General features: G+C 54.9%; 12 protein-coding genes across 12 annotated transcripts; 7 read left to right on the top strand and 5 right to left on the bottom strand.

Moving 5' to 3' along the window:
* Positions 1 to 396: 396 nt before the first annotated feature.
* On the top strand, positions 397 to 1,549 carry ERG3 (c-5 sterol desaturase; the record flags this gene model as incomplete). Its single annotated transcript, XM_028642701.1, has 3 exons — positions 397 to 650; positions 713 to 1,294; positions 1,345 to 1,549. The coding sequence occupies 3 exons, from the start codon at positions 397 to 399 to the stop codon at positions 1,547 to 1,549; spliced, it is 1,041 nt and encodes a 346-aa protein (XP_028493549.1).
* A 578-nt stretch (positions 1,550 to 2,127) lies between these two features.
* Positions 2,128 to 2,514, bottom strand: D7B24_008614 (uncharacterized protein; the record flags this gene model as incomplete). Its single annotated transcript, XM_028642700.1, has 1 exon — positions 2,128 to 2,514. The coding sequence occupies one exon, from the start codon at positions 2,512 to 2,514 to the stop codon at positions 2,128 to 2,130; it is 387 nt and encodes a 128-aa protein (XP_028493548.1).
* A 520-nt stretch (positions 2,515 to 3,034) lies between these two features.
* On the top strand, positions 3,035 to 3,751 carry D7B24_008613 (uncharacterized protein; the record flags this gene model as incomplete). Its single annotated transcript, XM_028642699.1, has 4 exons — positions 3,035 to 3,086; positions 3,167 to 3,288; positions 3,382 to 3,506; positions 3,574 to 3,751. The coding sequence occupies 4 exons, from the start codon at positions 3,035 to 3,037 to the stop codon at positions 3,749 to 3,751; spliced, it is 477 nt and encodes a 158-aa protein (XP_028493547.1).
* Positions 3,752 to 5,206: 1,455 nt separating this feature from the next.
* On the top strand, positions 5,207 to 6,562 carry D7B24_008612 (uncharacterized protein; the record flags this gene model as incomplete). The annotated part of the gene is made up of 7 exons (XM_028642698.1): positions 5,207 to 5,219; positions 5,271 to 5,302; positions 5,363 to 5,473; positions 5,544 to 5,631; positions 5,704 to 6,166; positions 6,219 to 6,363; positions 6,422 to 6,562. The coding sequence occupies 7 exons, from the start codon at positions 5,207 to 5,209 to the stop codon at positions 6,560 to 6,562; spliced, it is 993 nt and encodes a 330-aa protein (XP_028493546.1).
* Positions 6,563 to 6,810: 248 nt separating this feature from the next.
* TRS33 (Trafficking protein particle complex subunit 33) lies at positions 6,811 to 7,697 on the bottom strand (the record flags this gene model as incomplete). Its single annotated transcript, XM_028642697.1, has 4 exons — positions 6,811 to 6,942; positions 7,006 to 7,095; positions 7,164 to 7,281; positions 7,348 to 7,697. The coding sequence occupies 4 exons, from the start codon at positions 7,695 to 7,697 to the stop codon at positions 6,811 to 6,813; spliced, it is 690 nt and encodes a 229-aa protein (XP_028493545.1).
* Positions 7,698 to 8,511: 814 nt separating this feature from the next.
* SIZ1 (SUMO ligase siz1) lies at positions 8,512 to 10,590 on the bottom strand (the record flags this gene model as incomplete). The annotated part of the gene is made up of 7 exons (XM_028642696.1): positions 8,512 to 8,905; positions 8,957 to 9,182; positions 9,254 to 9,359; positions 9,428 to 9,738; positions 9,796 to 9,864; positions 9,917 to 10,171; positions 10,440 to 10,590. The coding sequence occupies 7 exons, from the start codon at positions 10,588 to 10,590 to the stop codon at positions 8,512 to 8,514; spliced, it is 1,512 nt and encodes a 503-aa protein (XP_028493544.1).
* Positions 10,591 to 11,367: 777 nt separating this feature from the next.
* D7B24_008609 (uncharacterized protein) lies at positions 11,368 to 11,882 on the top strand (the record flags this gene model as incomplete). The annotated part of the gene is made up of 3 exons (XM_028642695.1): positions 11,368 to 11,548; positions 11,632 to 11,685; positions 11,758 to 11,882. The coding sequence occupies 3 exons, from the start codon at positions 11,368 to 11,370 to the stop codon at positions 11,880 to 11,882; spliced, it is 360 nt and encodes a 119-aa protein (XP_028493543.1).
* Positions 11,883 to 12,577: 695 nt separating this feature from the next.
* Positions 12,578 to 15,626, top strand: LAS21 (major facilitator super transporter protein; the record flags this gene model as incomplete). Its single annotated transcript, XM_028642694.1, has 9 exons — positions 12,578 to 12,789; positions 12,962 to 13,253; positions 13,323 to 13,450; positions 13,510 to 13,886; positions 13,942 to 14,171; positions 14,223 to 14,491; positions 14,549 to 14,736; positions 14,809 to 15,003; positions 15,058 to 15,626. 9 exons carry the CDS (start codon positions 12,578 to 12,580, stop codon positions 15,624 to 15,626), a joined length of 2,460 nt encoding a protein of 819 aa, XP_028493542.1.
* A 209-nt stretch (positions 15,627 to 15,835) lies between these two features.
* D7B24_008607 (uncharacterized protein) lies at positions 15,836 to 19,022 on the bottom strand (the record flags this gene model as incomplete). The annotated part of the gene is made up of 2 exons (XM_028642693.1): positions 15,836 to 16,263; positions 16,322 to 19,022. The coding sequence occupies 2 exons, from the start codon at positions 19,020 to 19,022 to the stop codon at positions 15,836 to 15,838; spliced, it is 3,129 nt and encodes a 1,042-aa protein (XP_028493541.1).
* A 413-nt stretch (positions 19,023 to 19,435) lies between these two features.
* On the top strand, positions 19,436 to 21,793 carry NOP4 (RNA recognition motif-containing protein; the record flags this gene model as incomplete). Its single annotated transcript, XM_028642692.1, has 1 exon — positions 19,436 to 21,793. The coding sequence occupies one exon, from the start codon at positions 19,436 to 19,438 to the stop codon at positions 21,791 to 21,793; it is 2,358 nt and encodes a 785-aa protein (XP_028493540.1).
* Positions 21,794 to 22,297: 504 nt separating this feature from the next.
* Positions 22,298 to 24,437, bottom strand: NIPAL2 (NIPA-like protein 2; the record flags this gene model as incomplete). The annotated part of the gene is made up of 2 exons (XM_028642691.1): positions 22,298 to 23,472; positions 23,567 to 24,437. The coding sequence occupies 2 exons, from the start codon at positions 24,435 to 24,437 to the stop codon at positions 22,298 to 22,300; spliced, it is 2,046 nt and encodes a 681-aa protein (XP_028493539.1).
* A 746-nt stretch (positions 24,438 to 25,183) lies between these two features.
* On the top strand, positions 25,184 to 26,374 carry D7B24_008604 (uncharacterized protein; the record flags this gene model as incomplete). Its single annotated transcript, XM_028642690.1, has 1 exon — positions 25,184 to 26,374. The coding sequence occupies one exon, from the start codon at positions 25,184 to 25,186 to the stop codon at positions 26,372 to 26,374; it is 1,191 nt and encodes a 396-aa protein (XP_028493538.1).
* Positions 26,375 to 26,399: the final 25 nt, after the last annotated feature.

Here is a 26,399-nt window from a genome sequence, read left to right as displayed (position 1 = left end):
TCATGCCCGCCGCGTATAAGTAAAATGAGACGCGCCTTCCAATTGCTCAAGATGCAGCCATTCTTCAGTGCCCGGCAGCCTTTTGCTGTCCCATACTCATCGTCTAGGCCTTCGAGGATTGGTCAATCTCCGGCATTCGAGTACGAATAGAGCTGGCCACTCATGCAGACAAAAGTAAAGAAAAGAACCATTGTCACTTCCAGCCAAAACTCGTTCTTCGCACACAGACGACTTGAAAAATCGCTGACAATTCGCATTGGCGCAGTCTCATCTGAAGATATCTAAATCCAACACGCTTGAACACCTGTTCACTGCCAGATCTCTCTTTGCCAGCTCTCCGGAGTCACTAGGATTTCTGCCGGACACTCCATTCTATCAAGCCGACTTACCCGCATTATGGATATTGTACTTGAAATTGCAGATACATTCGCTGCCGACCACCTCTACGCCTGGCTACTTCCGGCACGCCAGGCTCCTTATGACATCTCTCTAGACCCCCCTTCCAACATCACATCAAGTACATTCTTGGCATGGCAATACAAGCCTGCTACTCGGTGGATGTACCTCGAACCAACAGACGCTGCCTTTGCGAGCTCGTGGGACAGAGACAACATCGTCCGTCAGCTCATCACCCTTTACACCATCACTGTGTGCGTTACCACTCTTCACCAAGCTGCCCATCCAGCCCAGGGATGCTGACTATCATCTTCAGGGTCTTTGGGTTTCTCATCTACTTCATATTTGCCTCGCTCTCGTACGTCTTTATCTTCGATAAAAAGAATCTTACCCACCCCAAATTCCTCAAAGATCAAATCCGGCTCGAGATGATGCAGGCTGTCCAGGCCATGCCTGTGATGGCCCTTTTTACGGCCCCCATGTTCGTGCTGGAGGTCAGGGGTTACGCCAGGCTCTACGACACCACCGAGGAGGGGCCAGGTCGATGGTACGACTTTGCGCAGTTCCCAGTCTTCATACTCCTTACCGACCTGCTCATCTATTGGATTCATCGTGGCCTGCACCATCCAACGGTCTACAAGCGCCTGCACAAGGCCCATCACAAATGGATCATGCCTACACCCTATGCCAGTCACGCCTTCCACCCACTGGATGGTTTCGCTCAGTCTTTTCCTTATCACATTGTGCCAATGGTCGTTCCTCTGAACAAATGGGCTCACGTGGGGCTGTTCATATTCGTCAACTTCTGGTCCATTCTCATCCACGATGGAGAGTACCTCGCTGACAACCCCGTCATTAATGGATCTGCATGTCACACAGCACACCACCTGTATTTCAAGTGAGTTGACTGCCGAAGCTCATATCGACAGTTGTTAACATCGCATACAGCTATAATTATGGACAGTTCACCACCCTCTGGGACCGGTTGGGAGGAAGCTACCGCAAGCCGGATGGAGCCTGGTTCGACAAAAACATGAAGATGTCTGAGACGACTTGGAAATCCGGAATCGAGGAGATGGAGGCAATTCAAAAACAGGTTGAAGGCGAAGATGATCGCACCTACAACACAGAAGATGCCAAAAAGACGAAGTGATTCCGATCGAGAGCGCTGCAGCACAAATGGTGTCTTGTCGCAGTTTCCGGGGGAACGAAAAGCAGACAGAACGGTCATAGTGACAAATTCTACTTGTAGTTCCACGCCAACAGCTTCTCATGCCAGTCATGCTGTTGTGCGTAAGTACACGCCGAGTGTCATGCGATTCCCAGCGGCACGCTCGAAACCCGCGAGCTTCAATGGCAGAGGACAATCACGAACCTAAACAGATCTGATGAGTACGGTCGAAGAGCAGAATGGGACTTGAGAGCTCTAGGAGAGTATGTTTAAAAATCTGCATATAAGCCTGTACGCATGCACTTGTGGGAAACCCCCACAGACACCCCGACAAAGAGAAATAGTTGGTCTGTCAAGACAAATACGCCAAAGTTGCTGAAAGCCTCCTCGATGAGCCGCTCTCAATGAAGACCATCACTCGTATTACTGCTGGGCCCAGGATGTGGGACCGCTCACTGGTTCGTTGCTCGCACGTTCGTTCGTGGGGCTGACATATCTCAGCCCCTGACATCTGAAGATTCCTTCTGAGGAGATCAGTCGTGATAATCGCCGCCCGTCCATTAACTGAAAGTCACGGCCTTGGGATCAAGCGGACGACCGTCGGGACCGATGCCGTTCGCCTTGAAGCGGTTCTGCATGTAGACGCCCCGCGCCTGGTCAAAGTTCATGCGTCGCTTCTTCATAATCTTGAGGATCTCCTTCTTGCTTGCATTGTCGAGCCCAGCGCGACTGTCGCCCGCCTCAATGTTGGTACTGAGATCAAAAGTACTGCTCGAGAGACCGGCTTCAATGTCGCCGGTAAAGGATGATGGAAGGCGAGAGTAGAGGTACTCGCGGCCCGGGATGGGGAGGTCGGAAACGTGGTGACTCCAGTATGCCCTTGTGAAGAAGAGGATTGTGACAGTGATGAGGAGGAAAAGAGAAAGTGGCAAAAGAATGTACGCCATGTTGCTCGGAGGGCGTAAATTCGAGATTGGGGATTGCAATGCGATGTCGTGATCTGTCGATCGGGTCGGCCGGGGCGAAGGGTTCGTGGTCTGAAAGGGAGGAGTTGAAGCGGCAAAAGGGCTACCTCCAGCAATGATGCCCGCACATGTCACTCCGCAAGTGACTGACGTTCGTGTCGAAGGTGGTCGTGGTGTTGGTGTTGCCTGCTAATGCCCAGCAGCGAGCGACGTGGCTGTGCTTCAGGCTGGCGAAGTCGAGGTTGGACGCATGCGCAAGCCAGCCCGTGACGGCACCCTTCATGCGCCCGAACCCGCCCAATGCGGCTCGCCCATACAGCGCCGATCACAGTGCTCACTGTGCACGGATAACGGCCTCTATCGGTCGTCAGCCCACGCTAGGCCGTAAGTGACTTGCTAAGCGATTCCAACCCACACACATGATTTCGGCCATAGCAAATCGAGCATCAGATTTGGGAGAGCCATCCAACAAACCGTTCGTGATCGCAATATCTCAGTCAAAATGGCCGCCCAACTGCCGAATGTGTCCCAGGACCTCGTGTGGGAGCTCACCCGTAAGTTACCAGTCTCGACACGGCACAGAACGTTGCATAGCGACGGCAGGATTACAATGGCTGACCGGCGCAAACTACAGGCGCCCACAACTCCTTCATCGTGAAGCGCAAGGGTCTCGGCAACAGCGTGATCTTCTCCCGCGATCCCTACAACCTGACCAACATTCACTCCAAGAAGCACGCCGGCTACGCCCACGACAAGGTACGAATTTTCTCGTTCGGCCCGGGGACAAGATGGGCGCATGGAATTTTTCACGAGCATCGAGAACAGCAAGCTAACATGGGTTCCTCACAGTCCATCAGCATCCAGGCTGGTGAGAACGGCGCCGTCCAGGTCGTCAGCAAGAACGAGAAGAAGGCCCAGAAGCCCGCCGAGGCTCGCAACGTGACCAGCTTCAGCCAGCAGACCCCCGCCAGGAAGTGAGTACCATCGTCTATGCGGGCATGGCCAACCGAGACAAGTGTGCTAACGATGATGCCTTCTCAGGACCTACAAGGCTGTTGCCAACCTCGCCGCCAAGCGCAGCTACCGCAGCGACCTCCGCCAGCCCGCCGTCGAGCGTGTCAGCGCTCTCCGCTACGCCCAGAAGGCCGTCAAGGCCGACCCCGAGCAGAAGCTCCGCGGCAAGAAGGCCAAGAAGGCCGCCGCCGCCGACGAGGCATAAATGACTGTTATTTCGAGGTGAATGCGGGTCAGAATTGGTTGGTTCGATGACATAACAAATAAAGTATCTCATGAGACGGCCAACAAATCAAGCCATGACTATACAGTCCTTCTGGCAAGCATCGCATGCAGTGGTCACATTCGTTGTGTGAGGCTGTTTTTGATTCATGTGCCTGGACGATAAAACCCTCACATTCTGCGGTTTCGCAGCCGTGCGCCCTTCTTGGGACACGGGATCGTAGGTTCGCTAAACCGTGTGTGTCTCGGTGTATATATGTAAATCAAAATCGAATGTTCGGCACGGCCTCTGAAGCGGTCCCACCTGCGTCAAAAATAGCTTTACCTATGACCATGTCGATATTGTTGGACAGCCGTGCGCGTGCCATGTAACTATGAGCTGTTCTGCACTGGCAATATACTGGGAGGTGTGAGACCGAAACGGTGACGCATGTGATTTTGTCCTCGGATATGTCTGAACCTAGGTAGGAAACTTTCGGAGTGTTGCGGCCTTTCGTTAGTCCTGGCTCGTTCTGCCGAGGGAGAGGGTCATTCCGGTGTCTTGTCGTGGTTCGTGACTCTGGCCCACCCATCACTGGCTGCAGAGAGCCCAGGTACAGGGTGATGTCAGGCACACCATGGCAATCTGCCATGAGCAAAGCAATCCAGGGGGGCTGCAAGACTCCCGTCTGGGTCTAGAAGATGTCTCCAGGCCCTGGGCACAAAGGAGATCGATCCCGGGATCAAGCCGTCGGCATGAGCAAGCCAACCCAATGGCCGGGACATGACGGAAGGCCGGGGTCAACTGGGGCTGTCGACGGAAAGACGGCTGCACCATACATGCATTACAGGACGGGAGCTGGCCCTGGGCGGTATGACCTTGTCACATACATGTGCCACTGTATGATCTTGATAGCCGACGGACGTTCACTCAGGGCCGGCGGCTGGTGATGTACCAATACTGTCGGACGAAAGAAGTCGCTCGAGCCCGTGACATGCCGGACACGAGTGGCCGAGCGTCGCCGGTTGTTTCTCTGACCCTCAGAGCATGACCCCGCTCTGCGTTCTTGCAGGTCCAGCGACCCTTCCAGTGTCGCAAGTCCCCAACGTGAGACTGGTGAGGCGGGCCCCTCCATCCGCGAGCCCTTCCCCGCAATGGCGCCAGTCTGCTACTTCTACCCTGCACAAGCTCCCTCACCCATCTATCGACGCGCTCAACACACCTTACACTCTTCCTTCTTCGCATCCTATTGAGCTTTCAGACACATTGTCACCAGGTGAGCAGAGCTGTCCGGTCTTGCATGTTAATCAATGACCACAAACACACATACTTCCCCATCCAGTTCCGAACTCTGGAGCTCGTCATGCCAGTCGAGCTACCCCGCTAACACGTGTGATTCTCCTTAGACAACCTCAACAAATCGACACTAACATCAACACCCACCCCTAAAACGACAAAATGGTCAAGGCCGGTGCGTGAATATGAAACGTTCCAAACATTTGCGTAGCTGACTTTGCACAAGTTGTTGCTGGCGCCGCTGGCGGTATTGGACAGGTTCGTACTATCTCCAGATAACCCCTCCCTCGATCAAACCCCGCTGACCCGAGACTGCAGCCTCTTTCGCTCCTCCTGAAGCTTTCGCCTCTCGTTGACGAGCTTGCCCTTTACGATGTCGTCAACACTCCCGGTGTTGCTGCCGACCTGTCTCACATCTCTTCGATCGCTGTACGTCTCCCTCAAAATGCGTAGTCCAGGCACTCATCGGAACCCTGCTTAACAACGTCCCCTCATACAGAAGACTACCGGCTACCTCCCCAAGGAGGACGGTGCCAAGGCTGCCTTCAAGGATGCTGACATTATTGTCATCCCTGCCGGTGTTCCCCGTATGTTTCTCTGCGATCCTTCAGATTGGTGCTGGTCATCACTGACCCAATACTGACCACACCTTTCCGCAGGCAAGCCCGGCATGACCCGTGACGATCTCTTCAACATCAACGCCGGTATTGTCAAGGGCCTCATTGAGGTTGCCGCCGAGGTTGCTCCCAAGGCTTTCATCCTCGTCATCTCTAACCCTGTCAACTCGACTGTTCCCATCGCTGCCGAGGTCCTCAAGGCCAAGGGCGTCTTCAACCCCCAGCGTCTCTTCGGTGTCACCACCCTCGATATCGTTCGTGCCGAGACCTTCGTCGCCGAGATTTCCGGCAAGTCTAACCCCCAGGAACTTGTCGTTCCCGTCATCGGCGGCCACTCTGGCGAGACCATTGTCCCCCTCTTCAGCAAGGTCACCCCCTCAGTTTCCATTGCCGACGACAAGTACGACGCTCTCGTCAACCGTGTCCAGTTCGGTGGCGACGAGGTCGTCAAGGCCAAGGATGGTGCGGGCTCTGCCACCCTCTCCATGGCGTACGCTGGTTTCCGGTAAGATGTTTTCCACCCCAGCTTACCCGACAATTTCCTGACAAGATCGCAGTTTCGCGGAGAAGGTTCTGAAGGCCATCAAGGGCGAGAAGGGTCTTGTTGAGCCGAGCTACGTCTACCTGCCTGGCGTTCCTGGCGGCAAGGAGATCGCTGAGAAGACCGGCGTCGACTTCTTCTCCGTCCCCATCGAACTCGGCGTAAGAACCCCTTGAGCCATACGCAAGTAAAAATATCTACTAACTCATCTTCCTTCAGCCTAACGGCGCCGAGAAGGCCACCGATATCCTTGGTGACCTCAGCGACAAGGAGAAGAAGCTCCTCGAGGCTGCCGTCACCGGCCTCAAGGGCAACATCAAGAAGGGTGTTGACTTTGCCCACAGCCCCCCTCAAAAGTGATTTTCCCCTCCTGGATTTCCTCCGCCGCAGCTGTCGACAGCTCGGCGAGCGTGCGGATTGCCCCACCTGTAGCCAAGAATACGGTGGTAGACAGAGATACGACCTAAGGAGAGCCTGTTGCTGATTGTTTTGATTTTTGATTTTAGGCTGTAAGGTCTCATGGTCTCAGAAGTTCTGTTAGGAAGCATGGTAGCCCGGGCCTCTATAATTCAAGCATGCCGTGCGTAATGCGCGGGGTTCAAGAGGCTCTACGTTTTCGGAGCAAGCGTTTTAATCTGAAAGACGGCGGCGGGGAGCTCGTTCGTTTCGGCCTGAACAGTCGCATCCACGCCCAAAGCAGCCAGCGCTCCACGCAAGATGCCACAAGGGAACCATAAGAACTAAAAGGACAGTCATAATTAGTAAAATGAATTCATCGTCACCCAAATCGTGGGTATCCATACCGGCTGTGCTCGCAAGACTGCCTGCCCTCCCACTTCGGTGCTCATCCTGGCAAACGGCCTAAAGTTGTTGTCCGTCAAAACGTAGACGCCCTAATAGCAGCGACACGGTCAGTCGTCAACCCAGACAGGTGCCACATGAGAAGAACACGGTGCCCTACCCTGTGATTTGTCTTGAGGTTATCCACTTGTTTCCTGAAGACCAGTGACCACAAGTCTTTGCAGAGGAACTTGATGACGTCGAGCGTGTCGTTGAATCGTGGCCTGTCGCGCGAAAAGCTTCACACCCAAGGCCCAGTCAGCACGGGTAGCGTGTCCCACGAGGAAGGAGACAAAGCAACGTACCGTTCCACGAGCCCTTGGCCGACACGGTATCCCAGCTTCTCTAACCTGTAGAAAACGGCATCCTTCTCCTCGTACTCGTCCATCTTCTGGCCTGCGCTCGCCGCCGTGCCGCCGCCGCCGCCGCCCGTCACGCTCGACGCCGCGCGCTGGCTGACCGATGCCGTGTCGGCCGAAGCTGGTGCGGGGTCTGGAGAGCCGCTGTTTGCAGTGGCGGCGCTGTCGAGCTCCTGCGTGACGCGGTATGCGAGGGGAACGAGCTCAATGAGGAGAAAGTCGTAGGCGGAAGAGCTCAGGAAGGAGGCGTTGGGGTCGGTCGAGTTGAAGGGGGGCATTACGGTTTCGAAAGACATGATGGGCGAAGAAGGGGGGGGAGTAAACGCTGCGTCGCACGTGCCGTTCCGGAAGAATTGTGTTGCTTGCTTGCTTGCTTGATTATGTATTGACAGGCCTGCGCATCGCTGAGGAAGATTAGTCCTTGGTCGTCGCGCTGTCGAGCTGTGTGGTCATTGAAGTAGAAGGTAGAATGTTGAGCGGGATGCGAGACCCTGGCGAAGCTTGGGCACATGGCTTACATGGGATGGGGACTTGCTCGAGGCATGTGCGCCGATTATGCGGGTACCTTGCCTGGTTGTGCATCTGGCTCTCAGGCTTCACTCATGTCCAACAGTTACAATCGATCACGACATCCGATCTTCGAGGGCAATTCGCGTCGTGCATATAAACTCCATTTAACGATTTTTTTTTTCTGCGGCAGCCGCATTGGTTGAATGCTACGTCTGTACACATTGAAGCTCAACCATCGGAACAGCTGGACACCTATCGTTCCTCTATATCGGTTGACCATCGCCTCCTCGTGCCTGCATGCAACATTTGATGCACCTGCAACACCTTCAAAATGGGACCAGTGTATTCGTCTCTCGTAAGCCAAACCCAAACTCCAGCGCTTTGATTCTTGTGCCGAACCGTGAAAGTCCAAGCCATTTCCTAACGCCTCCAAGTTTTTCTTGTCCGATGCCGTCCGCTACCCTTGTAAAGGCAGATGCCCCTCACATCTCGTCAACGATGCCTTTTCGACTCCTTAACGGCCGATAGCCCGTCCCCTCCATTCTGAAAAATTGTCACTCCTGAAATTAAAGCACCGAAGAGGGATTTCCCGCCGGCATGTCAATAGTCTCCAAGTTCCGGGACAGACAAATGTTGCTTCTTTCGAGGAGGAGGCGCATCATCATCATCGGAATCCAGAGTCAAGTCTACAATCTCCTGCGGGGCCGGCCTCTTGCCACTAACAGACCCCAGGCCGCGGGGCATCGACGAACTATCCCGTGTTGTCGGGGTTGCGGTCCCCTGTAGCGAACGGGAGGGCGTTTCGTATTTGCGACCTCCCACAATGCTGATCTCGGAGATTTCCAGGTCGTCATCGTCGTCGAGAGCTGCCGATTGATTACCTCTATACGGGTTATGGTCATCGACGGATGATTGAGCATGCCACTGCGCATCGGGCTCTATTGTCACTTGCTCCAGATCTTTCGACGTGTTGGCCAAAATGTCCTTGACATATCTAGAACAGAGGTGTTAATGGTATATCTCGGCAACAGGCTGAGAAACGTACTCGTCAATCGCAAGACTCTCATAAGTCGCGCTTTTGTTGCAGATGGGACACAGCCATTGAGGACCCTGTTCTTGCAACTGAAGATAGGATGTGGCATCAAAGCACTGAATGTGTTTGCAAACGTAGGAACGGCAAGGGATAGCCAACCGCATGTAGCTCAGTGGACATTTCAATGACAGGACTTGCGACGTCGTAACAATATCCGTGTCGGCTGCTTCTTTGCGGACTAAATCAGTTAGCCACATGCAAGCCATACCGCGTGAGCTGCAAGGTGGGTGGAGGCAGAGCACCACTTACTCTCTGAGATGACAGAGGCTTCGGGTATCTTTTTGCCATGTTCGATCCTGGCCGCGAGGTCTTGCACCGATGTTGTCTTACATAGGTAAACGGCTACGTAGAACGGCTGGAATTTTGTTAGCCAAGATTGCAATCTTATATCGGCGTGCGCAGCCGCAACCAGTTCATAAGTACCTTTGTCGTGAGCGCGTAGATCAGTTCAACGTTGTTCTCATAGTTGCTAGGTTTCAATCGCAAGGCGTCTGTAATGTCGACGGGGCGTGTCGAGCCAGGCTTGTTCTTCAGCCCCCGGAGGTTTGCCTTGATCTCGCCACCATTTACTTTGACCTCTGACTGATGTGGAAACGCAATGTCCTGAATACCATTTTTATCGCCAGCGCAGAAAACCATGACACGGAAAGACTTGTCCGTGATACACTGCTGAAGTGCAGCGTGTTCACTGGCCCTGATCTTGATAGTCACCAGGTTCCTGTGCTGGCTCATGGCTAGCAACAAAGTCAGCCAAGGTCGATACGTTATGCGGCAAACAAGTAATTTTTTACCTTCGCAGGTGCGGATCGGGCCTACTGGTCTTCTTATCTCGTAGAAGGGACTGGGTTTAAACTGGAGACCTGAAAAAAATCAATACAGCTGTTGGTCGAAGAAGGGTTCAGAAAACCGTACTCATCTGAGAACCCCCGTGATAGCCTACAGCGTGCCCGAGGCCGACGTGCGCACCGCCGCCGTTGAGATTGCTCCCACTGAAATATGTTCGAGCGGGTTGTGCAGGGGCATTGTTCGTGTAATCAAGCATGGCTGCAGGCTTCGGGGTAGTGGTGGAAGGGGTCGTGTGGGGATGACCAGCTTTGGTATTTCGGATGCTTTGCTCGATCTGGCGAAATCGTGTCAGGTCCTTCCTATTGACGATCTCTTGTATATCTGTCCAGGAGATAGAATCAGCACAAGTTCCCCTTCCGGTTCAGGCTGTCTATCTAAAGCGGAAAAGACGCGCAAAGGCGGTTCCATCTTGTCACTGCATTTGCCTTGCACAGGCAACACATGAGGTCGTTTCCAAGGCAGATGTTGGAAGCATATCGAGGGCTGCACGCGCTTCTGGCGCATGATGCCTGCACGCCGCTTTGGAACTGGAAGGGACGATGCAGAAGCAAATCGTCAGGAGGGAAGGAGACAACCGGCCAACACTCACAGTTGACAATGCGTTGTTGCAGGCTGGCCTTGACGCCGCTAGAGGTCAGGCCATTGAGCTGGCAGATCGTCGAAAGCTGCCTATTAAGCAAGGTGGTGCTCTGCACGACCTTCACCAGGGAGGCGACGTCGGCTCGTGGTATTTCAGGCATGGCTACCGTTGGTCGCAATCAATGTCCCTTCTCTGCCTGGATAGCAACCTCATAAGGGATCGGGACGAAGGCCGCCGCCCTGTTTGTCGCGTATGTTCCCGCTATCGCAGCGAAGGTCGAGGGCCCTGCCGAGCGCGCTTATGGCTATGGCGTAGGGACGTGTCGTGGCCCGGTTGTTCACACGAAGGGTACGTGTGCTAGGCGTGGACGCCAATTTGTAGGAATAGAGTCTGTCGAGGGCGCGTGTCGCTCGCGCTGTCGAATTCGGAAAAAGAGCAGGGTCGAGAGGCCCATGAGCAGTTAGCCGGCCGAGGACATGGGCGAGGAGAATGATGCGAGTGCAGGATGCAGCAAATGGTTCGATGGGCGTCGAGAATTCTCTACCTCAGATTCGCGCTGAGGTCATTCCTGGTTGGTCGCCTTGCGGTTGCGGGAGTCGTTGTCGTCGGCACTAAGGTGTGGTTGTAGACTGTCGCAAGGAAGATCGCAGGGGTGTGGTTAGGGGAGAGTGCGCTAGCGAGGGGTGCTACCTGCATAAACCGATAAGATAACATGTCGAAGAAAGTGGTGGGGGCCTTTTCATTTTTCGTTTGCGCCTGCGATTCCTTCATACTGAAATCTACACTCACCGTTGTGGTGTCTGCATTCACAGCCTACGTCCCTCAACTTGCAACGACAGCGCCAAAATTTGAACCAATCCTTCAATCACAGGATCGGACGTTGCATAATTTAATTCCAGACTTAGGCCTTCCACCCGCACAGGAACCTAAACTCAACATGGCCAAAAGTGCAAGGGCGAGTACGCGGAAGGCGAACAACCGGAGGCTGAAGCAGAATGTCTTCGGTCCTGTTGAGTCTGCTCGAACGGAGCGCCTGTCGGCGAAGCTGTTGGAACTGGCTGCTCAGCCCAAGCCCCAAAAGGAGCAGGACACGACCATGGACGTGGAGGACCTTGATGGTAAGTCTTTTGTCATCGGTGAATGACAAGATTATGAGTCGTGGAAGAATCAGAGTAATTGACCGAGTATTGCAACCTTCTAGCTGAGATTGCGAATGAGCCCGCCGCTGAAGCTTCTGAGCCTGTGGAAGACTCCAGTATGTCGCTCCCTTTTTGCGAGGCCATCATATTTTGAAGGCCAAATTTTCCATATACTGACTTCGCAACAGATACGATGGACATTGAGGGCGCCAAGCCAGCAAGCAAGCCGAAGAGCGCTGGCAAGGTTCAGAAGAAGCGGAAGACGTCCAGGATTGTATTCCCCAAGTACAAAGATCGTAAGGGCAAGAAATGAGTTGCCAATTGTCTTATTTGACAAGGGGAGTATGGAGTTCTAGTCAACTATTGAATATATTGTCTTCAAGTTCTGTGATACTGTGGCTAGGCTGGTTTGCTTAAAACATCATCGCTTGCCTGAGACTTGCTTCGCATGACTTCACTTGGATTTCTACATTTACATTGAACATCAGGGCAAGCTGAAAGAAACTATTCGTGTTCAGACCCGAGGTTGGAAGTGCATCTCCTGTAACAGGTCAGTTCACTCCAGCACAGATGACCAGGCGCCTTGTAAGCCTGCTAAGGTACCTATATTTCCACTGACGTGCCCCTAAAAGACCCGCTGGCAAAGCATGAAGACCCCAAAGTACACCCAATCAGAGTGCTCCACATGATGTAAGCGTACCCCCGACGAGTCCCCCTTGCAGGTCTCGTACACCTGTAAGTCAGACACGGCGACCCGCGTCTCGTCTTCTTCCACTACCTACCTAGGCACCTTACTTCAGCTTGTTCAACGCGGGTCATGGATGAGACTGGCATGCCTGTTATTTCGTTCGTTCAAAGGCATCCTTTACACTCTTCCGCCAGGCACTTCTGTCCGACTGAATTCTCCAGGGCTCGTTCGTGAATTTCGCTCCCTGAGTGGCCCATCTTTCCAGGCTTGCTTTCGTCTCACGCCTGTGTTATTGTACACCCTGATGGGCTCACATCACGATGGGTTACAACAACACATCTCGTCTCGAGACGTTGTTTCTCGTGATAGCGAACTTGTTGATACCGGTGTCTATCATAATATTTGCCACGGGATTCTTTCCGTACAAACCGTTCCTGTCTGGCCTGGCTCAGTATGAGGCGCTCGAATATGGCAGCCCTCCAGCAGCACCATTTGACCGCCTGGTCTTCATGGTCGTGGACGCTCTCCGAAGGTACCGTCCATCTGAGTACATACCTTTGAGTCCTCATCGCGGCGCTAATGCTCAGTCATTAGCGATTTCGTGTACACAGGAGACAGTGGATTTGAATTCACCCAAGAGTATGCCTGCTTGTTCCCTTTCCGCCGATGCCTTGACGACCGCAGTCATTGACGTGACTGTCTAGCCTGATCCGCCGAGGACATGCATTGCCTTTCACTGCCAATGCTCGGTCTCCTACCATTACCATGCCGCGTATCAAAGCCATCACGACCGGCTCAATCCCATCTTTCCTCGACGTCATCCTCAATTTTGATGAAGGCGACACTTCATCCACCCTCGCAGCCCAGGACACATGGCTTGCCCAGATGAAAGCTAAGAAGTCCGGCAAGATGGTCATGTATGGCGATGATACATGGCTCAAGTTGTTTCCTGACACCTTTGATCGTGCCGATGGCACGTCTAGTTTCTTCGTCTCGGTAGGTTCATCACTGCGAAGTAGCCCGTTGGTCTGTAATCGCAGTGAGTCTGACGCTGACGGGAGGCAGGACTTCACCGAGGTTGATAACAACGTCACGAGGCACGTCCCAGACGAACTGCGTAACAAGGACTGGAGCACCATGGTGCTTCACTATCTGGGCCTCGACCATATCGGCCACAAAGCCGGGCCCTCCAGGTTTGTCACATCCTCTTCCTACCCCAATCTCCTGCTCTGGCTTCTGACGAGTGGACAAGTCCCAACATGGTCCCCAAGCAGCGAGAAATGGACGCTTTGGTCAAGGAGATCTACAACGCTATCGAGAGCCATGACCACCTCGCTTCGACTCTGCTTGTGCTGTGCGGTGATCACGGAATGAACGATGCTGGCAACCACGGCGCATCGTCGCCAGGGGAGACCTCGCCCGCCCTTGTGTTCATCTCCCCAAAGCTGAGTGCCATATCATCGAATATGAACCTTGAGTCGCCGACTTCGTATCGAGACGACTTTAACTACTACAGCAAGGTCGAGCAATCCGACATAGCTCCGACACTAGGCGCCTTGCTCGGGTTCCCCGTGCCCCGGAACAACCTAGGCGCTCTGATTCAGGAATTCCTTCCATTTTGGTCCAAGAGTACGTGCTTATGCTTGAGTCGATATGTTTGCTCGTCCAAACTGACGATTCTCAGGGGATGACCAGATACAACTACTTGTCCGGAATGCTCGTCAAATCCTGACGATTTTTGAAGCTACATTTGGTGCAGATCTCTTGGAGCAGAGCCAAGATGAGAGTGCCTGTCGCGATCCTGAGGATGAACCACTAGGACTAGCATGCGAATGGCAGCGCATTGATACTCAGCGCCAGTCATTCAAGGATGACAGCCCAATCGACTCGGAATGGGTGTCGGCAATTTCTAAGGTGAGTGAACACACGACATATGCGACGAACAATTGTTCTGACGGGACACAGTGGCTTGGCAGAGCCCAAGACTTGATGAGCAATATGGCGAGCAACTATGACATGCCTAGACTCATTGGAGGGCAAGCATTTATTTTTGTAGCCCTCGTGTCAAACGCATTGCTCCTCAAAGTCTGCTGGAGCCATACACCATTCGTCATCATGACGATTTCCTACGGTATCATGATGTTTGCTAGTAGCTTCGTAGAAGAGGAGCATCACTTCTGGTACTGGGCTACGTCGGCATGGTTTGGTGGGCTTGGAATCGTTCAGCTGCGAAAGTATGTTTCTTTTGACCCTGCGACCCCTCCGAACCAGAGAGCTGACCTAGATTCCAGCACCAAGCAACCATTTTCAAGGGCTTTGCAGCTCTCGCTAGCTCTACTGTCCACTCGTCTAGTGCGGGCGTGGAATCAGACGGGCCAAAAGCATGCCGGGGAGCCGGACATTGTGAAAACGTTCTTGATGGCATCGCCGCTCACTCTCTGGGCTCTCGTCGGGGCCACATACGCACTGCTGGGCATTCGTATCCAACGTTGTCTCTCAGGCTTATCGCGTGTGATGTCGTTTGGGATCGTCTTCATCCTCATCTTGTCAGCTTTGACCTTCAAGCTTGCCTTCACGCGCGAAGATGCCCCGGAGCTTCTTGGAGGATTCGTACACGACATCAGCGCCGCATTGCAAAGGCTCACACTGGTGACTCGTGCCCGGATTGTGTTCCTTGATCTTGCAGCAGTGGCTGCGTACGCTCTTTCCAAATCGGTTGCGGAACCTAGCAGCGCCATGTCCATGGGTAAGTCAACTTCAGCCTCCGAAACGTGGTCGCATTGCAACTCACATTCGCCAGCCGAGCTGCTTCATTACCTATATGCCCTGCTCGCAGCCACGCAATCGCGCGTTACAAATATCCCCCTGTTGCTCCTCTTTGAGGTCCAGTATACTTTCTTGGCCAGCCTGGATCTTGATGTCACCACCATCTCAACCACGTCAATACTTCTTCAGTACATGTCCTTTTTCGCGTTCGGGGGCACCAATGCCATCTCATCCGTCGACCTATCCAGCGCCTACAACGGAGTCTCGGGTTTCAACGTGGTGGGTGTCGGTTTTTTGACCTTCATCAGCAACTGGGCAGGGCCCGTATACTGGACCTCAGCAACGAATCTGCTTCTGCTGCAGAGGTCTCGTGGAAGGCCTGACTCATCTGTACTGTTCCGACATCTCACGAACGTCACGCTGTTTGCTACTTGCAGCGTCGCGTTCATCATGGCTGCGTGCACAGCTCTGCGGACGCACCTGTTCATCTGGACCGTCTTTTCCCCAAAATACCTCTACTGCATGGCGTGGGGCATAGGCCAGCACTTGTTCATCAACATTTTGCTGGCCAGCGGCCTGTATTGGATGGGCGCGCCGTCATGAAATGGTCACAAGAGCGCACGGGGGGTTTAGCCTTGGAGAAATCGCAGATATTCGCACATTCCATAGATTCCCCATAGCAGATGTACAAAGGCCATACCTCATCATCATAAACCCGTTGCCACCTCAGTGCCATCCCAGACCAAACGACTGTTGCAAACCAAGGACTACAAAATAACCAGCGCAAACCATCCGCCGCAGTACACTCCCCTTCAGAGCTCCTCCTCGCTCAGGAGATCGTCCACGAGCGTATCCCTCTCCTTGCCCTGAATGACCGTCCCTTCGTCACTGTCTTCGTCCATACGACTGGCATTCGTTGCCTGGCTCTCCTCATCCTCTTCCTTGATGCGAGGTTCCGTGATGACCGTTCGTCCCTCCGTCTCTGTCCTGTCATCGCCCACAACTGACACGCTCCTGCTGACACGGCGATCGTCGGCTCCCGCCTCGCCTAGGTTGGCGACAATCTTTCCCAAGCTGATGTGGATCTTGTTCAGCGCATTCCTGCCGGTCGTGTCGGACACAATCTTGTCATTCACGGCGATGGACACCTCGTCAAAGGTCTCGCGGATCTTCTCCTCTGAGCTCGTTGGTGAAATGTAGAGTTTGCCGAGCAAGGGCGCCACAACCTTCTTTTCTTCCTCTGCGCGAGGGGTCAGTAAGAATGAAGCGGGGGAAGGGGGCAAGGTGGGCTCGCTTACTTGTCATGTTACCGCTCAGACGTTCGAGGATATCGAGGGCAAAGTTGAGGTGAATGTCGCCATTGGCTGCCTTCTTTTCCGTGTCCAGACCCAGACCTGGGGTGTAGCACTTCCTTGGGTCAGTCCAATCAACGAGACAAGCGCCGATGGTCGCGAGGCTCTGCATGTCCTCATCAACGTCGGCATCGTCGTCCTCCAGGCTCTCCCTAATATTGTAGAGCGAATGCAGTGCGTCCAATGCGACGGACTGCATGAGTTCCTGGTTCTCGGCGCGAGAGAAGCAGAAGACTGGCAGGAAGTAGTTGAGTGCTTGTCGCACGCTCTGGTTGTGCGCGCTCGAAGGGTCAAAGTAGGCGATGATGAGCGTCTTCAAGAGCTCGGATGAGGAATCATGGTCAGTAACGACGCGGCCGAGCAGAAGTTTCGATGCCGCCAAGGTAGCGGCCGCTTGGACCTCGGGAGCCTTGGATCCGGACCTGAGCGCCTTGATATAGACCTTCAACAGAGCTGGAGTTGTTGCGAGAAGCTGAGATCCATGGACGTTGAGAATGTCTGTAAGAATTTGCAACGCGGTGATCTGAAGAGCAGTATGACCCTTGGTGAAGAAATGCATAAAGAGCGTCAGGTTCTCCTCCGCCAGGGATCTGTCGAGCAGAGAGCACAGGCCCAAGCAAACCAGGCCCCTCTCTCGAACTGGAGCCTCGTGGCTTCGTACGGCGGGCACAACAAGGTTGTTGAGCATTGCAACCAAATGGTCGTTTTGTTGGAGATCCCCAGCTACGTTGGAGAGCATGCACTGAACAATGTGCAGGCACTTCATGTTGACCATGATCTCCTTGATAGCTTTCGCTTGAGACTCCTCTTCGTCTTCTTCCGAACCCTGGCCCCGCTTCTTGGGCGTGGTGTCGCCAGCCACTTCAGACCTTGCCGAGTGGAAGCTGTCCTCTGTGGTATCGGCGTCGGGTGCCACGTCATCCACGATGGTGTCATGAACGTCAGCGACAGCCTCCAGAACGATGCTGCAAAATTCCTTCTCGCCGGCTGCATCAGGAGCGCAGATGTCTCGGAGGACATTGACTGTGAGCTTCGTGACGTCGTCAGGCAGCTCTGGGATCGAAAGAGACTGCCGAAGGAGGGCGAACATTTTCCTCCGGCCCACCTCATCAGAGTAGTCCAGAGTAATGGCAATATGCAGCATCTGCTCGACGATGAACTCTTGTTCAACAGTGTCTTCTTCCTCGTCTTCATCCGCGGCGGCCTGCTGCGTCCTCTTGATAGCATCTACGAGGACACCAATGTAACGCTCGAGGTAGAACGCCACTTTGGTGACCTCGGGCAACTTCTCCTCCAGCAGCGACTCGTATTTCTTGTTGTCTTCGCTACGGCAGAAATCGTTGAAACTGCGGGCCATGAAGACGGACTCTCCGGATAGAGTTTGCCAGAACTGGTCGTCAAAGACAACGGCTTCGCGGTAGTCTGGCCTGCCCTCCCAGAAGCCCGTCATAGCCTCTAGCGCGACGCCATTCTCTGCGCCCGAGTTGACGACATCGATACGCTCCAGGAGTTCCTGGAGACCATCAAAGTTGGGAGGAGCTGGCTCCGCTTGCTGGCCCTCTTCAGTGGGCTCGATTCCGGCACAATCCTCAATCCAGCGCTCGCGGAAGAGGCGGCCAGCAGACTTGCGCACGTTTTCGTCTCGATCACGCAGACCCCAGCGCAGAAGTTTCTCACGCATCGACAGCGATAGGTGGCGGAAGTCGCCCAGGGCGGGCAGCAGCCTGGAGTACACAGCCCTCCGGGTAGCAGCGTCTTGGTCGCGCGCCCGCTCCAGAAGATGGGGCAGAGTGTTGGGCAGAATCGGCAGGTTCACAAGAAGAGACCGTCTCACATCTGCCGACGGATCGTTCTGAAGGACTTCGAGCAGCTTCTCAAGCAGGCCTGTATCATCCCCATCGCTATCGTCCGAATTGCCGCCCGCTTCGGCCTGATTGCCAGCAAGCCGGCCGAGGCCAAGGACTGCTTGTGAGCGTACCATGGCCTCCTTGTCGCGGATCCTCTTGAGGAGCCCGTGTCGCAATTTCTGGAATAGCTCGTCGTCAATGGCGTCGAGCGAGTTGATTATGTGTGAGATGAGCTGCGTCGATCTATACCGAACGTATTTGTCCTTGGCCATCGAAAGGGGCAGCACCGTCTCCATGAGAAGACTCGTGAGTCGCGTACTCGGTGTTTCCGGCATGACGCTGGCGTCCTCATCAGCTTCTCCCAGGAATTCATTGTCCTTTTCGTTGGCGTGTCGCAAAAAGACGCCCACGAAGCGAATGACCTTTTCGCCGACGCTCTCGCTCTTCTTGACCGGCATGACCCTCAACACGCATCTGACAAATTCATGGTTGAAAGCTTCTTCGTCGAAATCGTTCATATCGGTCTTCTTCGGGTTCGTGGGCTCGTAGCAGCATGCTTCTTGGATCTTGCGCAGGTTGACGACGAGCTTTCGATGGGACGCGGTGTTTCGTTGGGCGTCACGGAACACGGTGCAGATTTGCGAGCGCAGCGGGCTGTCTGGATTCTCGGCAGGCACGTCCACGGGCAACGAAGAAGCGCGCGATGTGGTCGAAGCTCTGGGGTTGAGGGTTGATGATGATGCTTTGTGCGAGACGGCGGTGGATGTCCGCGTCGACCGGGATGGTACTCGGCTCGGCATTGTGTCAGTTTTTGAACCTGAGATCAGGTTTGTGAAGAAGGAAGATCTCGTTAGTGCCGCTGCTGTCGTCTGGTCATGGGTAGCTGGGTGATTATGTCGGGTTTTCGGTGTTGTTGGAAAGCACTCCCACCCCTAGTGCGCTGGCAGTCGCTATCACCAGTCTTGGGGGCGCGTCTGTTGTGGTTCCAGTCAATAAATTGCCAGAAATGGATTAGTGCGGGGTCCAGCTGGCGCCACGTGCTGATAAGAACTCAAGTGCAGCCGATAACGAGCCCGTCCCGAAAAAAAATCCAGTCCTAATCTGATCTACAGCGAGGGAAAGAGAAATCAGAGAGCTCGTGGCAGCTTCAGTTTGCAAGCTCGTACACGCAACAATCTTACCAATCCACCAAGCCATATCTGAACAACGTACGATGGCTCCCTCTGCCAATGCGCTGAAGCGCTCCAGGGGCCCGGCCACCGCCAACCATCACGCCGACGGTGCTCCCCAGCCGAAGTCAAAGAAGGCCAAGGTCGAAGCCAACCGCTCTCTCTTCGTTCGATCGCTTCCTCCTGACGCCACCAGCGAGTCCCTTGCCGACTACTTCTCCCAACATTTCCCCGTCAAGCACGCCACGGTTGTCGTGGATCAGGCGACGAAAGAATCGCGAGGCTTTGGATTCGTTACCCTGACTGACGCCGAGGATGCTCTTGAGGCGAAAGCGAAGCTCAACAACGAACTCTGGGAAGGACGTCGCATCACGGTCGATCTGGCTGAAGCCCGAAACCGTGACCAGAACAGCTCAGTACCTAGGACTGCCACTCTTGCCCCTGTCGGAAAGCAAAAGAAGTCGCAGGCGATAGAGGAGGCTTGGGTGTCGCCCAAGCTCATCATTCGCAACCTACCATGGAGCGTCAAGACCCCGGCACAGCTTCAGGCTCTCTTTCAGAGCTACGGCAAGATCAAGTTTGCTGATCTTCCCATGAACAATGGCAGGCTCAGGGGTTTCGGATTCGTCACCATTCGTGGCGAGAAGAACGCTGAGAATGCCATCAAGGCCATGAACGGCAAAGGCATTGACGGAAGAACGATTGCTGTTGATTGGGCTGTTGAAAAGGAGGAGTGGGATAACCAGCAAGGCGCTGAAGCCGACACGGAGAAGCCTGCCAAACCGGCCAAGAAGATCAAGGAGAAGCCCGAGGAGAAGCCCGAGAGCAAAACCGAAAAGACTGCGAAGAAGTCTGTCAAGTCTGCGCAGCCAGCCTCGGATGACGCCGATGCTCAACTCAACGCGGATCTCGAGAACTTCATGAAGAACACCATGGGCAATCTCGAGGACGAAGAAGATAGCGACGAAGAGGAGGAGTCCGACGAGGACGACGATGAAGACGACGGCGCCAAGCTCGAAGAGTCCGACGAGGAAGAGGAAAGCGACGCCGAGGAATCGAAACCCACAGAACAACCCGAGGCCGCCAAGAAGACGACGAACAACGACTCCACCGTGTTCATCCGCAACCTGCCCTTCACAACGACTGATGAGCAGCTCAAGTCCCATTTCGCCCGTTTTGGTCCCGTTCGGTACGCTCGTGTCGTCATGGATCGCGCAACGGACCGGCCTGCCGGTACCGGCTTTGTGTGTTTCTTTGACGAGGCCGACTCCAAGGCCTGTGTAAAGAATGCCCCTCGCAGTCAAGCCGCTCCTCTTGTCGGCAAGCACTCCATCCTGCAAGACGAGACGGCAGACCCCGAAGGCAAGTACACTTTGGACGGTCGGTTGCTGTCTGTTGCCCAGGCCGTCAGCAAGGATGATGCTGGTCGTCTGGCCGCTGATGCCGGCGTGAAGCGCCGGGCCAACGACAAGCGCAGGCTCTTCCTCCTCGAGGAGGGTCAGCTCGACACCCGGTCAGCCATGTACAAGAGCTTGTCGCAAGCCGAGATCATGATGAGAGACAAGAGCAGACAGCAACGCAAGAAGCTTGTGGAGGGCAACCCTTCCCTGCACATCAGTCTGACCCGTCTTGCCGTCCGTAATATTCCTCATAGCATGACCTCCAAGGAGCTGAAGCAGTTGGCGCGAGAGGCCTGTGTCGGTTTCGCTACAGATGTCACAAACGGCCTGCGCCAGCCGCTGTCGAAGGAGGAAAAGGCTCGCGCCAACAAGGAGGCGAAGGAGGCCGAGCACAACCGCAAGCTCAAGGGCAAGGGTATCGTACGCCAGGCCAAGATTGAGTTTGAGAGTCGTGACGGATCCAAGGTCACCGAAGCAGCTGGCGGAAAGAGTCGAGGCTACGGCTTCATCGAGTACTCGTCTCATCGATGGGCACTGATGGGCCTCCGATGGCTCAACGGACATCAAATGGACAACGACCAAGGCCGCAAGCAACGTCTGGTGGCGGAATTCGCTATTGAGAACGCGCAGGTCGTACAGAGGCGCAAGGCTACGGAGGGGAAGCAAACGTCCAAGAAGCAAGAGGCCGAAGAGGACAAGGAGGAGCCTGCAGATGAGCAGGCCCCGGAACCCGAGAAGAAGACCGCGAAGCACAAGTCCAAGCCCAGTCAGAAGTCGAGCAAGAAATTTGCGCTGAAGACTGGAGCGAAGCCGCCTGGCTCGGCTAAGCCTGCAGAAACATCAAGCAAGCCAGCGAGCAAGACTGCTGGTGGGTCTAAGACGGCGGCTGTCTCGGGGAAGAAGGCAGCCAAGGAAGAGCAGAAGGAGGATATGCAGCACAAGCTGATTGCGAGGAAAAGGTTGATGCGGAAGAAGAAGGCTCAGTCGCGCGGCAAGGCTTAATTAGGTCATTTCAAGGTTTGGTTGATGCAAGCTGGATGATATCCATTTGACTCCACTGAGCTGTCGTATCTAGTGAATACAACGAGTTGTTTATGGCGACTGGGAAGTTGGTGCTACTGTTCATGTATTCAATTGCTGTATGAAAGCAATCTTTGGGTTGGAAACTGTGTGCATATCGACAACGCAATTGGTGTTACAAGGTTCGGCGCACCAGGACAGCGACGTGATGCTTTACTTTTGCTTGAGCTTGGGATTGGGATTAGTGAAGAGAGACCGTACATGGGAAGACAACGTGCGACAGACTACAACGTAACGTAGCGTCAAGGGAACCTTCAGTCATCGGAAAAGTATTGATCAATAATTGTAATAAATGTATATCCAAGGCCGGTAGACTGGGGCCTAAAAACCACAAGAGAAGACGAGACGACCAGCCACCGTCCCATGTCCGGAAACGCCCTACAAAAATGCAATGCTTGGTGTCGAGATGACAGTACAGCGCCACGGCTATGGAGCATCTTCCTCCAGCCCTCCCTCGGCAGGATCCCTCTTCTTCCGCTTCACTCTGAAGAGCTCACCCAGGGTATCACTCAGACTTCTAGGCCGACCGGTCCCGCCAGAGGCCGACGCAAGGCGTGGTTCTTGCCTGGGCTGTATCGGCTCGTCCGATATTATGTTGAGCTCATCCTGCGAGCGAGAGGCCAGACCCCGCCTTTCGGCCACTTGCTGCTCCTCTTCCGACATGAACAGACTCGCGCGAATGCTGGTCCGGAGGCGTCTCATGGAGGGCCTCTTCAGCAAGGGATTATCGGCATTCCGCAGCAGGGTGTCCTTGACCACAGCGCTGACTGTTGATGACAAGGGTGATGGCGAGAAGAACGGCCCACTGAACTTTGAACTTTGCGGCCTCTGTGACGCGGGGACAGAGAGGTGGCGCGGCGTCGTCAATTGAGGTTCAGCTGTGTATGACATTGGTCCCAGGCCGTCCCGGAACGGTGTTGCGGGTTCGGAAGGTGTCATCATTGAGGCCACCGCATCCTCAGAGATGGTGCGCACACCGCGAACAGGCGATTCGTCGCCTGACATGACCCACGGGTTGCTGAGGAGTGGCGCCGATTCGCCGGGGGTCCTGGGTGGGTTGATAGATGGCCTCCTGAGCGTTGGCTTCCCGCTGTCGTGCTGCATGTCGGTTTGGAAGATGCTGGCGTGTGATACTTTGGAGGAACGACGGGAACTTGACGCCCCGCCAGGGGTTGACGGATGCTGCGCAGAATGGTGCGAATCGTGACGAGCGAGTCCTATCGTTTCCTCGCCATCGATCTCCGAGTAGGACTCTTCTTCGTCCTCCCCTGGCCTGCCGCTAGTGACCAGAAACACGCCAAAGAAGGTGAGCAGGCAGCCGCCGATGAATTTCCCCGCTTGTTCGCCAGAAGTGCGCTCGAAATCTCTGTACAGGACGGCACTGCCGACAATGACACAGAGGGTGAACGTCACAAACTGGATGGGGATCACCTGTGTCGAAGGAAACCTCTGCAGGGCTTTGTTGACGTAGCGAACTTGCATGACGGCTGTGAACAGCAGAATGAAGAGCAGCACATATGTGACAGGAGTCTTGAAGGCGCCAAGAAGGGTGGACGAGAGCATTGAGGAGACACCCTTGGTCGACAGGGCAGTGTAGCCACCTGATGAGGAGCGGTCAGTACATGATACGTGAAGAAGGTCGTTCCCCCCCCCCCTCCCGCTTCGTCAGAATTGACGCCCAAGGATGCTACATACCGAAGAGACCGACAAGGCCGAGGTCAACCAGAATGGTTCGGTGGCCATACCGAGGGCTTGCCCACATGAGGATGGCGATGAGCGTAACGGTCACGGCAAGGTATACTTTGAACTCGATCGTTGTGATGTGATCCCACACATCATGAGGGTCCAGCTTTGTCTCCTCTTGTTTGGCGCTCAAAACGACTGTGACGACGCCGCCGGTCGCGATGATGACGCCCCAGAAGTCTCGCTGACGGAAGACTTCCTTGAAAAAGATGGGAGCAATGATGCAGTTGGAGATAAGGGCGACGACGCCGAGGGGCGACACGATGGACGCCGGCGCGAACCCATACGCCAGAAAGTTGCCGAGCTCGCCCAGAGTGATGAGAATCTGGCCGGCCCACCAGTATGGCGATTTGAGATAGGTTGAGGCAACCTGCTCTTCGTCGTCCCCAGAGCTGTCAGACTCGGTTGAGTCTTCGGACCGGAACGACCGGGTCAGAGAATCGGATGCCCCCGACGTTCCATTCCCCGCATGATTGCCATTGAAGTATGTCTCGTCTTCGGCGTGGTTCTGTGGTGTGCCCAGCGTGCCGTATGTTCCTCCTGCGGCTCCTCTCGCGCCGTTGACGCCGTCCTGATTAGACCTCAATGCTTCTTTGGCTCGTCGGCGGACGCGGCGGCGCTCGCGATGCAGACGAATGTGCGCATAGCGCTGCACATTCAGCGCAAGAGCGATGAGGACGTTACCGACAATGGCGGTGGTGATGCCGATCAGAGATGACCAGTTCTGCAGGTCTCCATTGTTGTCGTCGCTGCCAGAGTCCTCCCGGCGGATAAAACCGGGACCGGGCACAATGTTGGGCATGAAGGACCCAAGGACGCCCATCGTTGGCGAGTAGCGAAGACGATCGCACTCAGGCGTACAGGCGCAGCACTCGGGATGCTCGAACGTGCAGCGAGGTTGTCGGAATGTTGGAGGTAACGGTACGGCAGCGGGATGTCGACACCCATGTACAGCTACTGCGGGTCAGATTGAGGGTCATCGAAGGGGGTCGAATGCCCTGTTGTCGAGGTGGGCGGGCGTGTCAGTCGCTCCCAGGCGTAAAGTACGAGCAACGAATATGACGCGAACGAGTGCGACGGCCCTGCGCGAGATCAGGGAAGCTGGCGGGCTTGTCGAGGCGAAGAGATCGAATCCATCTTGGCGCGGGAGGCAGAGGCAGAAAGCGGCTCAGACAGCTGACGAAAGAGATGCCCGGCGGCGCCGTTTATGCGCGCCACAGTCGGGCTGACCTGACTGTGCCACACATTGCCAACCACGTCACAGTGGGGTGATGCATGTTGGTTGACCTCTCGACTCCCCGCTCAACTCCAAGTCGAGAGCGACAAGCTCCTTCTCATCTTCACCTTTCTCTTTGCGACCGTGTCTCCATCCAGCAGGATCCTGCCAAAACTGCCCGTGTTCCTATCCCCTTCTAGCCTTTGACTGTTTCCGTATTGTCTCTATATTCGTAAAACCTTCGTAGCGAGTTGTCTGCTGCTTGCTTGCTGGCAGGAGACCCAGCTCTCTGTGGTGTAGCGCACCACGTTCTCACATCTCCTTACCTTGCTTGATGCGCAGAAAGACCCAACATGCCGAGCGACGACCCCTTCACCAATTTCTTCCACCGCCTCAAGCAGCAGGTCGATGAACAGATCGGGACTGCCCTCCAGGGCGCGTTGGGCCTGCCAACGGTTCTCTCCAAGACCATGAACACCCAGTGGATGGACCCGCCTGCAACCACGTTCAACACATCCCCGGCCAACAGCACTGGCGTGACTGAGGCGCCGGCGGAACAACATGGAGTGAGCCGTGACCCAGCACTTGGTCCCGCAAACGCCAATTCCATGCCCTGGTTAGCCTCCTTGGTGGACCCTGAGGTGCTTGCAGAGACCCTCTACCAGAGTCTCTGGATCTCGTTCCTCGTCGATTCGCCTCACTCACCACTGAAGTTGCGTGGCCTCCGCCAGCCGGTCCCCTCAGATTTGCCCGAGGGAGCTGACCCTCGTCACTTCGGCTTCGAGGATGCCTTTGAAGATCTCCTCATGGTCAGCAGCGGACAAGGCCTACCCGACATGAAAGAGAGATGCGAGCTGAAGAAGGAATGGAACCGGCTGTACCCCCAGGGTCTCCCGCCTGTGCTGTGGCTCCATCAGCTCTGTCGACAAGGACTGTGGGACGGCTGGGAACCGAGACCAGCGTCGTTGGAGGATATGATCAGTGAGAGATGGCGTCGTTGGCTTGCGGCACAGGACGATCGTTTCGACGACAAGTCTGCCACCAAGGACGACGACCAACAGGCAAAGGAGGCCAGGGCCACAATTCCCTCCGACAGCCCTCTGACGGAGTCGACTGCGGCTCGCCCTTCTTCAGGGACGGAGGAAACGGAAGAAGAGGCATACGATACCATCGCAGGTCGTCAAAACCCCCGAGGTATCGAGGCACATTTGGAGGAGCTGATGAAGGCCTTTGCGTTCGTCGATGACCAGAGCAGAGAAGGCAACGGGCGCGAAATCCGTGACACCAGTCCACGCGAATTACCAGAGGGATGGCGGGTCGATGAGACGGTCCAGGAGCAGAAGGATGTCAACGGCAACACCAAGACAACAAGAATCAGCATTACTTATGACGATCAAGGCAAAGAGGTCGGCCGAGAAACGGAAACTCGCTCCCACTACTCGTGGTCCGCTACTCGCAGCCCTCGCGAAAAGGGGTATGGAGAGAACTCAGATAACCACAAGAATGAAACAGGAGCTACGGATCAGGGTTGGTTCTGGAAATGAGGGAAGTCTTCTTCGTCGGCGAAAA

Source organism: Verticillium nonalfalfae, assembly GCF_003724135.2.
Source record: "Verticillium nonalfalfae strain VnAa140/NRRL 66861 chromosome Unknown scaffold_79, whole genome shotgun sequence".
NCBI classification, from domain to species: Eukaryota; Fungi; Ascomycota; class Sordariomycetes; order Glomerellales; family Plectosphaerellaceae; genus Verticillium; species Verticillium nonalfalfae.
Note: the sequence above shows the minus strand (reverse complement) of the source record. Positions and strands in the feature narration are given on the sequence as shown.